Consider the following 14,708-nt stretch of genomic DNA (forward strand, 5'->3'; position numbering starts at 1 on the left):
GAGCACTGTTTGGCTCAGAGCAAGTCCACAATAAAAGTTAACTGAACCAACCTATGGATGAACTGAGCCTTAGAAATGTGTTCTTACAGTCCACGAAATCACGTGTTAATTACTGCATCTTGAATATGTATTTTATGATTATGTATTATGTACGATGTGTTTTTGGTACCTACAGGCTATATTTAAGATGGAACTCTCCCTCTACCATAACTTGGGACAGTTGGTTTTTGAATATTGAGAATGACTCAATTCGGGTAGAAAGAAAGGCATGAACAACAACACAGAAGAGTATTTTGATTTTTGTAGCTATCCTAAAACTCATTTGTACTGACCATCATGTCCCTTCTGTTAGTGCCAAGAGAAGCTAATTTCCATCTTCCACCTGATTTGAGCTGAACTGCAGCAACTGGCAAAAGCCTGGGCAAACAACAGTCCCTTTCCAGGACTAATGAACAGTATTGTAGAGTCTTAAATGGGGACACCAGGTACCACCTAAATAACTGAGTAGGTTGAGAGGTCAACACAGTTGCAATTTACTGGTCATTAACAGACGCTGGCCGAATGAGCAATATGAATTTACTTCAGATGATTATCCACAAATTTGCAACGTTGATTCTATTTCATACCAAACTGTTGGTGAGGTATTACCAAAGCCTGCTCTTATTATATTTATTGATTAGGTAAGATTCACATTTTAAAAATGTTTGCTACTGTTATCTCTTAGGCTAACACTGAGACAACCGTTGAGGGATTCGAAGGGTAGGAAATGCAGTCCCACAGTTCCTGGGCTCCTAGAGAGCAGATTTTAGTAGGCAAACATTAAACATGTACCCAAGTAATTACAATATAATGTAGAAATACCAATGACTATAGAGTGAGATGAAGTGCTGTGAGCCTTTAAATTCTCATAGAAATTCTTATTATTAGAAACCCATGGTAAAGTCCTATACCTTAGGCCTCTTATTAATCCCTAACAATTCCATTAAATCCAACGGATATATGATCAGCCATTAGACTTAACTGTAAGGTTTTCTGTTTCATTTTCACCACTCTTCCTATATCCCTAAACTGCTTCTTTTACTGGATTTATCTTTTCCTTTGATAGAGCATATGCTCAGGTAATTATTTAACAAGAGACTTAAATACATCTTTATCAGAGTGGTTAAAATAAAAAATCATAGTGATAATAGCAAATACTGGTGAGGAGGAAAAGAAACTAGATCACTCATACATAGCTGGTGGGAATGTAAGATGACACAGCCACTCTGAAAAAGAGTAAGACAGTTTCTTAGAAAACCAAGCCTGTGCTCACCACATGGCAGAAACTGCACTCAGCATTTATACTAGAGAAATGAAAATTTATGTTTGTGCAAAAACCTGTATTCAAATGTTTATAGTAGCTTTATTTGTAACAGTCAAAAACTAGAGAAAACCCACATGTTCTTCAGTGGGTGAATGGTTAAACTGTGGTATATTCATACCATGAAATAGCACACAGCAATAAAAAGGGGCAAACTACTGATATACACAATAATCTGGATAAATCTCAAGGGTATTTTGCTGAATGAAAAAAGCTAATCTCAGAGGTTATATATTGTATGATTCCATTTATATGGCGTTCGTGAAATAACAAAATTATAGAGAGTAAAAAAAAAAAGATTGGTAGTTGCAAATGACTGGGAAGGGATCATGAGGGAGGGAGGTGGCTGTGCCTACATATAAGAGGGTAACACGAGGGATTTTGGTGAAGGAACAGTTCTTACTTGACTATGGTGGTTACCTAAATCTACATATGCCTAAAATTGCATTAAAATGTACACACACAAACGAGTGCAGGTAAAACTGGTGAAATCTGAAAAAGGTCAATGGACTGTATCCATGTCACTTTCCTGGTTGCAATATCACTCTAAGGTCACATAAGATGCTGCCGCTGGGGAAATCAGCTGAAGGCACATGAGATCTCTTTGTATGTTTCCTCCAACTGCATGTGAATCTACAATTATTTCAAAATAAAATTTTTTATTAAAGAGGACTTCTAGGTGGAAAACTTTTAGAAGTCCCTGCGTACATGATGATGTCTCTATTTTCACTCTCACAAGGAAATCTGGCTTGGCTAGGCATAGACATCTATGTTCAAAACCATTTTCTCTCAGACTAGAGCATGGACGGTATTGTTCCACTGTTTCCCAGGAACTTTATGATTCTTTCCAGCTCAAACAATCTTTAATTCTATGACATGGTTTTATTTATTTATTTGTTTACCAACTTTAATTTTGCCTTATGTTTCTATTGCAATAGTATCAAAACAACTAATATTATAGATAGCAAAACTCATAATTTAAAACAATGGAGCAAATAAATAGATCATGGGATAATAGTGTTTGTAGAACATAATTTGAATGATGGTGAATTTATCTATACCTTTCTAATCTTTTAAGGTATGGTCCAGAGATGTGGAGTCGATGATATTCCTGTCCTAGTCTCATGCTTTAGCTGAAGTCTGAAAACAAAATCCAGTTTTTCCTTACTGATATAGGAAATAGCTTAAATGAAAGTGCTGTCATCAGTAAGAGAGATGTGCATCTCTTTTCTATTAGGTCTGAAGCACTTTTTCCTCTTTAATGGTAACTGAGAAGGTAGCCAACATAAAAAAAGCAGGGTCGGGCCTGGTTACTACTTGGATGGGAGAGCACCTAGGAATACCAGGTGCTGTAGGTGTAAAAAATAAAAAATAAGGGATTGTAAGCTGACAAGATCCTTGCAATCTGTGAGGTCAACCAAGGGGTTAGTTGCCTTGCCTAAAAAAAAAGGGGGCGGGGGAGGGAAAGAAACTATCCAAACTAAATGCAAAAAAATATAATGTTAAATAATATTATAGCTGAGGGATAAGCACTAGCCATAGAGCTAAATTTAGTATTATAAAAAATAATCCACGGTGCAATCCATACAAACATGCCCATATCTGAGAAGAATCTGATCTACAAATTTAGAGCTCGCCACACAAGATTAGAAAGATCCCAGTTTGCACATCGAAAAGTCTCAGTATTCTTAAAGCTGGTTTCATTAAATTCTGAGAACTTATTAATATTTATGGTGACAGATATTTGTGTAAAAAAAGAAAATTGGTTCCATACTATTTAAAAATTAATAACTTTTCTGCTCAACGAAAATGATAATAAATGTGAAATAAGTCATTTAGGTCATTAATGATCAAAACTGTGTCTGAGTCCCACTTGTAGGAATAAGAAATATTTGGATCACAAACACACATTCTCACTAATATTCTTTGTCGATGTTATTTCCCCAGAGTTATCAATAAATTTGGCAGGATGTAACAATTTATCAACTTAATTAAACGATAAGAGATGCTTCAGATTTTTATAGATATGTCAGAGAAGAAATTTAAATTAAATTAATATAGTAAATTAAAAATGAATACAAAATAGTTCCTAATTGTTTTTCCAAAAATTAATACACAAATTTCCAATTAAGAGAGTTTGAAATCACAATCCTCTAATAGGTATTGTCTACAAAACCAGGTACTACAGCTGCAGAGAGGTAAAGGAATGAGCTGTGGCCTTTTTGAGGCATTTACAGTCTAGCTGGAGAGACAGTACATACACCTAAGGGAGACAGGGGTTGGTTTTAAATGAAATAAAAATCTAATGACTACTTATAACAGTGCTTCGATGGGTAAATAATTGCAACATAAATATACTTTTGTTACACAAATGACTTAATATAGGGACAAAGAGTACAGTTTTTCAAATAATCCCAAGTGATTCAAAACAGAGATCATATGCTTTTAAAATTTTCAACACCATGTTTGGCAGGCATTGCAGTGAAACTGGATCCTTGCTCCCAAATGGGCAGAACTTAACCCATTTCCCATTTGCCCCAAGAATCTCGCTGGCAGTGCTTGCGGCTGCAGCGTTTACCCCGAGATAACTCGCGGGTTACAGTTCTAACCTTACCCCCAAAGTTTGCCATGAAATATCTCGCTTTTATTATTATTTTCACATTGCTCTAGTATATTGATAGTTTTTGGAAACAAAGGACATCATTCTATTTATAGCGTTCTGTTTTTAGTAGTGGTATTTCTACATAAAACTGTAGTAATTCTCAATCACTGAAAATGTCAAATCCTAGAAAACACAGCATTCCTATACGTGATATTAACATCGTTCTTGAACAGTTGTTAACAGAAGATTGATTTGATGAATTCGATTTAAGTATATATATATCTATTACATTAGGATTAGAGACAAGTTCTGTTTAGAAATAACTCCAAGAACAGTTTTTATATTTTATTTGCACATCGAAAACCAATCAGATTTGCTTCAGCCTCAAAGTGTTTATGGAAAATTAAATTAACACTGGCAGTAAGCTGCACTTTTTCTCTAAACGAGAAATGAGTTAAAAAACAGCTAGATACACAAAAGTCACCAAAGACGGATTTTCTTGGAGGTATCTTAAACCTCTCTCTCATCAGATAGTTTATTGTGTTTATTCCTTTGTTCAAATACAAATGTCAATTACCTTTTACTAAGCACCAGGCAATGTAGATAGAGAAAGAGATTAAGGTTTGAACCTCAGCCTCAAGGATCTACATGCGAATAAACAAAACAGTATGTTAAATCCCACAAAAGAAGTAAACCCAAGAGGATGGGGAACCACAACAGGGTAGTCCTGGGATGAGTAGGTGAGGACGAGGTGAAGAAGAGAGGAGGAGAATGGTCCAGGCATGAGACATACATGAAAAGGCCAAAACCTTTACAGAATGTGTCCTGTAGATCAGAATGGCTGGAGAATAGGGAGTAATCTGGGAGAGAAGAGAGAGAAAGCTGAAGAAGGAAGCTGAAGGAGCATGTGGAGAAGTGGCAGAGACCAGATCAGGAAGAATTTTAATGTTCCAAGTTAGGAAGTATGGGTTTCAGCCCAAAGGCAGAGGGGAACCTCAGCTAAGGAGCTGGTTGTTATCTGATCAGCAGCGTTGCAGATGTGCTGGAAGGAAATGACACTGAAACCTATAAAGAGGCTACTGCAAGATTCCAAGAGATGAATTATCAGAGTCTCAATCAAGTCAGTGGCTGTACATATGGAGAGGAGAGGGCAGATCCAAGAGTTATTTAGGAGGCGGACTGGATGGGACATAGTAACTTACTGAATGTGGAGAAAGAAGAAAGAGAAGAAGGAAGGAAGGAAAGGGTAGCTTCAGGGTACTGATCTGGCCAACTGGCTGTGTGATGATCCTGTTTCCTGGGCCAGGGAAGACCGGAAAAGGAGCAGGCTTGGAGGGAACATTACAGAGTACTTAGGAAGAGCAGTTGTCAAATAGGACATGACTCTCAGCTTGTTTGTCACATGGGATGGATTGAATAAATCTTACCTCCTGTTTCTGACAGCAAGTGACCTGTGATGTCTTGGCAATACCCTGAGCCAAGTACATTTATGGGGGTAGATGGCTGTCACAGCAGGAAAAGGTGAGGCCAAGGGAGAGAAATGCTTTAAGAAAGGGAACCCAATTATTTGCATGTCCATTTTTCCCAGACACGGGCAACAGAAAACAGAAACATGGGGGTTGGGGAGAACTCTAAGAGCTGGATCCCTGTCTTTGGAAAGAGCCCTTTGTTTGAATCTTGTGGGCTCAGCAGGGTTGAAGTATAAAATAAGTTCAGTTTTCTAGAAGAGTTCTGAGTGGCTAATGTACTATGTGGAGGAGGTGGTCTGAGATGGGCTTATAGACAAAGGTCTGAGGCTGGAATGGGGAAGCTGGGGAAAGAAATGGGGTGGGGGGGATGCAATGTCTAGAAGCAGCAACTCTGATGAGGAATAAGGGACGTAGTCTGTGCGGAGCAGGGAGCAATGAACACAGGTCAAGCTGGGTCTATGAGTCATACAGGTATCTTTTGGCCAGCAGTCATTCAAGGGAAGTGGAATCCTGGGGTCTGAGACATCAAGCAGAAATAAGACGAGATGGGGGACAGAAAGTAAGAGGTCAGCAAGAGGTTAGGAGTTTTATATCTGGGAACAATAGAAAAGCTGAGGTCCAAAGGTCTGGGATTCTTGGATTTGCTACTTCTAAGCTCTTAAGAGGACCCTGGCACCACCAGAAAACCTTTTGACATTATTTGGCTCCTGACTGCATTTTTCTCCTACTTCACATACTCTCCCTCACTGTTATACCAAACAATTCTAGTTCTTGAAATGCATAAAGCTATTTCATGCCTAGTTTATATTGTTTTATCTTCCAGAAATATGCTCCTACTGCTTTGCCTACCTGGGGAACTCTTCTCACCCTTCAAAATCAAGCTGTGATGTCATCTACTCTGACACTCACAATGCCTTAGAATAGTATCATTGCACTTAATATGCTGTATGGCAATTGATTAAAAATGGAGATCATTAGCCTCATAGTGGCATACAGTAGGCTTGCAATACATGTCTGATAAGTGAGTGAAAGGATGTATCCTGATACAGATCTAGTTCACCTTTCTCTGGCTGGGCTGCCGACATGGTTAATACAGTCTGCTGACTGATTTGTTTCTAGAGCCTCAACATGACCACGCCACTTAGAGGAATGTTAACAGCAGAGATTCCTGACCTGGCATCAGCCCTGGGGTGACCTCACAGCCTCCCTGATCTGAACAGGGAGGCATCAAAGCTCAGTTCTGCAGGAGGGAGATGTAAGGGCAAGAGGCACTCCTAGCGATGCCAATCACAGATTCTATGCAAGAAGCTGGACCTTCAGAAGATGACCTGAAGAAAGAGAGATGACTGCCGTATGGCTCAAGGATGGGGGGAGTGTGTGTGTGTGTGTGTGTGTGTGTGTGTGTGTGTGTGCGCGCGCGCGCGCGCACATGCATGCGTGCAGGGGAACACTGAGCTCCAAGGGATTCCTAAACTGTTGTATGGATGGGCATTTTTCTGAGGAGACAGTTCACAGCTTTCATCAGTTTTGCAAAGAGGTCCATGACTATTAAATATTAGGCTCTATCATTTCAGCAACATGCCTTCCTTGAGGCAGCTCTGCTCAGATAACCAGTTGCTGACTTCACATCACAAAGGTCTTGGTCATAGTTGAGGCAGATCATAGAAGGGGCTCAGCTTCCCCCACAGTGCAGCACTTACACGCTCTCATATCACCCCAGAAAAGCCCCTCTGAAGATCAATGCAGCATACAATTTAAGAAGTTCTGTGGTCTTTGTCTCACACAAGATCGAATGCAACGAGTGAGAAGAATTAGCCTTAGGATACCTCTACAATGACCTTTATCTTCCTTAGAACAACAAATATTCCAAAATATAAAAAGGCAAATCTCCAGGGTCTCAACTCCTGATTTAAAGTCGTGTTTGACTTTGTTCTATCAGTATTGGGCCCAGGAAATAGGAATAAACAGACAAATCCTGAGCCACGGATCTTTTACATTTGACCTTTTCTTTTTCTGGCATAGAAGCCTGTGGTTTTAGAAGACAGCAGAAAAAAGGCTTTTCATATTAAAGAGGCAAGAAGAGTGTGCACATGCACACGTACGCACACACACACACACACACACACACACACAGCAAATCTAAAACTGGAGAGGCTTGTACAAAACTCTGGGGAATTGAGTCACTTTTCACCCACATCCTCTAAGGGCAGAAAAAGCACAGGAAAAGGTTTATGCTAAAATTTGTTTTTTCTTTTTTAAAGAAAGCCATAAATCACTCATATGCACTCAGATATCTGAATAGCTCAGCTGGACATTCTGTTTGCTCGGTTCCCACTGTTCTTCCCCTGACATCTAAAAAAATAATTTAAAAAAATCCTTCCAGTGAATATTTACATTTCAACTGTTAAGAGCACATGCTTTGTACCCAAACAGGTATGGGCTCTGCCACTGACTTGTTAAGTAATGCCAGACAGGTTTCTTAATCTCTTTAAGAAGCTAATTATTCATCAATTAAAATGGGAGCATGAATAGTACTGACTTCAAATGGTTGCTGAGAAATTCAATGAAACGATGTGTTAAAAATCTTAAGAGTAGCCTGGCACATTCTAAGCATTCAAAATTATAGCTAAAGGATAGGAGCCGTGAAGCAACATCTCTATCAATGAAACAAACAATTCCAAGAACACATCTTTGTACGTTACCATACGTGTTAGAACACACAGAAAGATAAAAACCCAGAACTAGTAGGGCTGTGTTTCTCAGTGAGGATTCCCCATCTTACACATTACATGGGTGCTTAGACTGACTGCCTTCCTCACCTTCAGGTGAGCTCGAGTCTGTCAGAGAAGGGTCCTTCCCTCCTCTGCAACAATGTGGTCATCTGCTGAGGTCCACAGAGGGCCCAGAAAGCCACAGCCTGGGAGACACGCCCTTTTTTTCCCAGTGACCAAGCACTGAGAGTCCTATTCTGCTCCTCCAGAAAGCACTGGTCCGGCCTGGACCCAACCCTGCACCAGCACGCCTTCTGCCCACCTTTCCCAAGTTCTTCTAAGTTCGTCTGGGCCAGGAAATGATATTCCTGAGAATTTGTTAATGAAATGATCATCATCCTTCAGAGCCCATCAGAGTCACATTTTCATCTTTTTATCCAAAAGGACTTTCACCTACTTTGTAAATTCACCATATCAGCAAAATCTTCCCAGGGCTTTACTCACTTTCCGCCTCCCTCCCTTCCCCCACCTCGACCCCCCACATTGCAGTGTGGGTACTTCGGATTATGAATTTCTCCTAACCTTTGAAATTCACTCTGGCTAGGTTTGTGTGGAATGGCATTTGCTCTGTCAAGCCTCATTCCTGATCCCCTCTTATTCCGATTGCATGAGACACTTTGAGCAAATGGGCTCCCACACGGTTCTGCAGCCACACTGCACTTTCAGGAATCCACTTACCAACACCACAAAGAACATTTTCCCTAAACTTCTCTCTCCAGTTAGAATCTTGCTTCTTCCAAGACTTCTATATGGCCTAATCATTGCATTAAACCCAAATTTCTTTTCCTTCTACCTTCCCACAGGGGAGGATGAAATGCAAAACAATTCTGGTTTCATTTTATCAAAGAAAGCCGACAAACCCTCTAGAAAATCCCCGCATCGTCCACCGAGCCCTTCTACAGCAGGGAAGCATGGATCAGCACTAGGAATGGGAACAATGGAATTCCACGTGTCTCCTAGGGACATTTCTTACAAAGGTACATTACCACAAAAGACTCTTCAAAAGAAATCACAGAACGACATTTCCTTACCCGGCAGTCTCTCTGAAGCGTTTTCATGAGCGCATTGTATGTTTCTGTATCAAAATACAACCCTTCATGCATGTCTTGCAGGAAATCTAAGTCCTTAAATGTGGGATTGGATTTCTCTCTCTCTTTTCGGGATGCTCTTCTCTTATAGGTCGAGCCTTTCAAGTCATATGTAAAGTGCATTTTCATGAAGCGTGGTAAGACGTTGTTCATTACCACAATTCTGATGTTAATGCCCCCTGATTGCATGCAATACAGTCCATAAAATTTTGGCAAAAGAGTCCTTGGATTCTGGTTTAAATTCTAAAAAGAGAAAAAGGGGAAAAACAGTTAAAATCTCAACTTTTACAAAATAAGCTGTGTTTAAATCTAATATAATAATTAAAAATGGAATGTGATTATCTTTATTAATGGTCATTGCTAAAATTTTGCTGTTTCTAATCTAGTTCTTAAACTGGCTTGTTGGAACAGCAACTTTATCTTTTGAAACTCAGGACATTAAAAATGGTTGAATTAAAAATGGACAGAAGGTCCTACATTAGCTCCGAGTAAAAATGGGCAAAGAATTAATTAGTGTTATATGTGACTATTCTCTAAGGTAGCTAAAGAGAAAATTAATTGCTGGATGTAAGAGATGAACATTTTAAATTTTAATAGCTCTTGAAAAACTGCCTTCCAAACTGGCCAGATCGATTTACAAGCATGCTTTCTTAAGACGGCATATTTATTATCACTCTTACCAGTGCTGAGTATCAAACTTTAAAAGCTTTGTAAAAATGATTAGCGAAAAATGGAAACTTGTTTTTAATAATTTGAATATTACTGATCATTAGAAAAATTTAATATTTTTGATGTATTTTAGCCACCTCAAAGATAATTCTGTGTTAATCCTATTGCTTACTTTTCTATAGGTTTTTGTCCTCGTTAGAGTTCTTGATATATTCTGGTTATCATTTTCCTATTCTATATAAAGTAAATATTTTCTCTCAGTATATTGTCTTTTTCATTATAAAAACAAAGAACACATGCCTATTTTTGTCTACGTAAAAAAGAAAGTAAATCGTTAAAGGACATATATATATATAATACAGAGTCTCTCTACCATCCCCGGTCCTTCCCTCAATTCCCAGCTTTTGAAGAAACTAGTGTTCCCACTGTCATTGTGTCATTCTAGGTATATTCTATGTGCTTATCTTAATTTTGTGCCAGGTATTTTTTTCATTGTATAGATGTTTTCACTTTTGATGTAGTCACATTGTTTCTTGTGATTTTTTTTTTTTTGGCTTCTTGTTTAACAAAAAGCTTTTTACATCCCAAAGTTACAAATTTCTTCTATTTTTTTCCAGGTCTTTAACTGTTTTGGTCATTACATTTGGTCTTTACACCATATGGAATTATTTTTTGTGTGTGAAAGTTCTGAAATAGGGAATTTAATTTTTTTCTCAAATGGGTAGCCATTTATTGAATAGTCTGCTTTTTCCAATTAAGTTTAAGTTCCTCCTAAATCATAAAACAAATCGTGAAACCACATGGGTCTATTTCTGGACACGTTATTTGAACCCCTTTATCTATCTATCTAGAACTGTACTAATACAGTTCTACTGTATTTTTAACATTAGTATAGTTTTATAGATTTTTGGTATATGTTAAGAGAGGCCAACCATTTCTTTCTTTGTCAAAAATGTTTTGTCCATTTTTAAAACTTTTCCCTTCAACATTTTAATTTTTTTCGCTGTTTAACTTTTTAAATGCTTTAAAAATAAGTTGTTTCAATTTTCAGATGAATCGACTTTGTCAAGTTCTGAGAAAATTGGAATTAGAGTGGATTTATAAGTTGATTTGGGGATAACTGAAATTTTTACAATATTGAGTTCAGGGATGATGCATATCTCTATTATTTCATATCTTTATGTCCTTTAATAATATTTTGTAGTTTCCTTCATATTAGTCTCACATTTCTTTTTGTAGACTCACGTATTTTACAGTTCTTATTATGAAAAATCTTTTTGGATTATTGTTCATATATTATACTCACTTGCTTTCCTAATCAGAATTACAGTATGTCTTCATTAATTTATCTTTATTATTCTAATAATGTTCATTACAAATTATTTTCATCTTGAATGGCACCTTTTTTCCCCTTATATTCTCCAACTCTAATGATCTATGTAATAGAATACAATGGATTTTGTAGACTTATCTTCTGTTTTGCAAATCTGCTGGACTCTTATCACCTCTAGAAACTACTAGTTTATTTTCTTATCACTTGCAGAGAACAGTGTTTACACTTTTCTTCTATTTTTCTCTGTACCCCAGATTTACTGGTAGGAATTCAAGCAAATATATCAGAAAGGACCATTGTGAAGGGCATCCTTGTCTTTTTCTATTATTTCCAATGAAATGGCTCTTGTTCTTCTCTGAGATATGTGAACTCCTGGAGACTGATAAAGATATAATATGTGTATATTCATTTGTTTACTTATTATGTTAAAAAATTGTCCCATTTTTTAGACTTTTAGTTAAGAGAAAATGTTGAATTTTGTGTGCCTTAGTTTCTCTTCAATATCTATTTGAATAACCACATGATATACCTATTTTTTTCTTGTTAATGGGATGGATTATACTGTTTGTTATACTACCTTACATGACTGGGATAAAACCATCTATTCAGCTAAATTTTACATTTTTATTTAATTTTAATTAATTTAAATTTAAGAGCCTCATTTGAGACTAGTCTAAGCTTAGAACTATAGAAGTTTAAGATTTACTCACTTAGCAGGTTAGCAGAGTACAATGTCAGTTTGATCCCAATTTTAGATTATTTTAAAATGTGTGCACTAACAGAATACATCTGAAAGGATATATACCAAATTATACCAAATATTAGTAATATGTATCTCTGGGAAAGGAATTGAAATTGGTTGCATTCTTCTTCCTTTTCTGTAGTTTCTGTATTCTCTAACATAGACAATTTGCTCTTTAAAAAAAAAAAAAAAAAGCCCAACTTCTTGGTCAGAATCAAAACCTTTAAAAAAATCTGTGCAGTCTGTCCACTAAGATTTTTATTTAGGGGTCTGATTCCTATATTTATATGTGAGAGTAACTTTAATGTCATCTCCAGCAGATTTTGGAATTTAATAATTTTTTACATGTAAATGAGCTGTGTGGCATCTCATCAATTTTGTTTTGAAACAGAGATGACAGTTATCTCCTTTCAAGCAAGTGAATAGCTGAACTGGGGCTTTTGAAATCTAAACTACTTCCTGCCGTCATTCCAATCACAGATAATTAATAGCTGTTATGAGAGTACAAAGAAATGAGAGTTATAAAAATGACAAGATTACTTAGAAGTGTTTATTTTTTGAAAAAATTGGACTAAATGTCTAGTAAATCTGCTTGGAATAGCTTATTATTACTTTGTCTGTAAAAAAAATGTTAAATGAGAGGTGATTTTTGCCTTATCACATTCAACCTATGAAGTCCTAAATTCTGAAGTGTAGTGGCTAACAACAGCTACTACTGAATACGTGCTGGTATGTAGTGCAGGAGTTAAAGATACAAACAGTCTTTGGGAACCCTCCTGCTTGTATCCAAGTCCCAGCTCTTCAGTTCACTAGCTGAATAACTCCAGTAACTTCCTCCATTTATCTCTTTCAATTACCTCATCTACAAAATGGCAATGATTGAAGTATCTGAGGTTGCTATGAGGATGAAATGAGTTAATGCATGCAAAGCAATTACAGCTGTGTAAAACACATAGTTTAACAGTCAATGAATGTTAACCATTCATATTACTGCTATGTACTGGGTGCAAAGGGCTTTGCAATGCATTGCTTCTTTTATCTTCCATCTGTATCCTTTCTTTATCACAACCACCACATGAGACAGGTATTTCCCAGATTTTAAAGACTGAGGGGACTAAGGCTCAGAGGTTACCTTGCTTACTCATGGTCACACAGTTGATGGCTAAACTGGGATTTGAACCCAGGACTGAGTGAGTCAACAGCTATGCTCTACTAATCAGTTCTACTTTACTTTTTAAAATCTATTCAATGAATGAAATAGTGAAGTCTAAATGCAAAATAAAGTTCATCAAAGAAACATGCCAAAGAGTCACTGAAAAAACAAACAGAAAAAAACTGTTGAGGAAAGCAATTAAATCTCAAGTAGAAGCTTAATTATGTACAGTTACTTACCATGTAATAGCCTGGCAGTAGCTTCTGAAGGAACTCTGCTTCTTTGTGCTGAACTGTTTTGATGATAAATTCATCATCACTGGTCACAAAAAACAAGGATCCACTGGCTCCTGGGTTGGACAGCTCTATTAGAGGTTCACTGCAGATGGAATACTACAAGAGTAAATAAATAAACATTTAAAAATATATTTAATGTACACGGTGCTTCCAAACATTATGTATCTTAGCCATTTTGAAACAAGCAGCGCTCTCCTTGAGCTTAAAAAAAAAGAAAAAACGCTCTAGGTACACTAAGAAGGCTCTTAGTGAGATTTCTAAAACTTTAAGTGATCCATTCATCTTAATAATTCTATGATGGGAAACAGACATGCCCTTCTCACTCTCACTGTTATATGATAGAATCATAAATCATTATATCTATTCAATGAGATAACTCAAACTGTAGTGTTGACTAAGGTGCTGTTTCCAGCAAGTGCCCATAAGATAACAATCGAAGGTATAATCCACATTGTATATTTGTCACTTAAACACCAACAGCTATTCTCTTCTCACTATTCACCGATGGGAGGTCATCTAGTCATAGAGTTACTTTCACTCACGGTTTCAATAAGGAGATGACTCTAATATCTGTATCTCCAGCCCAGATCTTTCCCTAGAGCTCCAGACCTATACACCTACCTTTTCAATAGATATTCCCATTTAGATATACCACAAACATTTCACATGCTACAAGTTCAAAATCCAATTCTTCTCAGGGCTGTGGTTAGCCCATACAGTGCCTTAGTGGCAATTAGAAAGAAGTGCCTCTTTTTCCTGGCAGATACAGTGCTGGGCAAGATACAAGGTTTGTGAGGAGAAGGGCTGGATTCTGGTCTCCATTCCTTCAGTGTGGCCAGGTATTCTTGGGCCGTGTACACCCTACACAACCATGCATGGTGACTCTAGATCATCTCTGCTCCCACCTCCAAATGAACCTCTATCTTTTTCCTCTTTTCCCTATCTTAGAAAATGGAAACATTATTCACTTTGTTCCCCAAACCAGAAACTTGGGCCTTATCCTTAATGACTCACATTTCTTCACCTCCCACAACCAGACTATTGATTATGTCTATCCCCTTCATGCCATCTCTTTTGCCAACAGCCTAAGTTCAATGGTTTCATCATTTCATGTCCTGATTACTACATAAGCCCCACCTCATCTCAACTATCCACTTTCCACCCCTCCAGTACATTGTCCATCAAGATCTTTCTAAAATTCAAATCTGATTGTGTCCTTCCATGC

General features: G+C 37.4%; 1 protein-coding gene across 1 annotated transcript in view; it reads right to left on the minus strand.

The window, feature by feature from the left end:
• Window positions 1-14,708, minus strand: part of PIP5K1B (phosphatidylinositol-4-phosphate 5-kinase type 1 beta) — a 289,811-nt gene that overhangs the window by 95,584 nt on the left and 179,519 nt on the right. Inside the window, exon 7 of the mRNA XM_023524590.1 lies at window positions 9,234-9,533. Within this exon, the coding sequence (XP_023380358.1) occupies window positions 9,234-9,533 (300 nt within the window). The remainder of the gene's footprint in view (window positions 1-9,233; window positions 9,534-14,708) is intronic.

This window comes from Pteropus vampyrus, unplaced genomic scaffold (genome assembly GCF_000151845.1).
Source record: "Pteropus vampyrus isolate Shadow unplaced genomic scaffold, Pvam_2.0 Scaffold479, whole genome shotgun sequence".
NCBI lineage: Eukaryota > Metazoa > Chordata > Mammalia > Chiroptera > Pteropodidae > Pteropus > Pteropus vampyrus.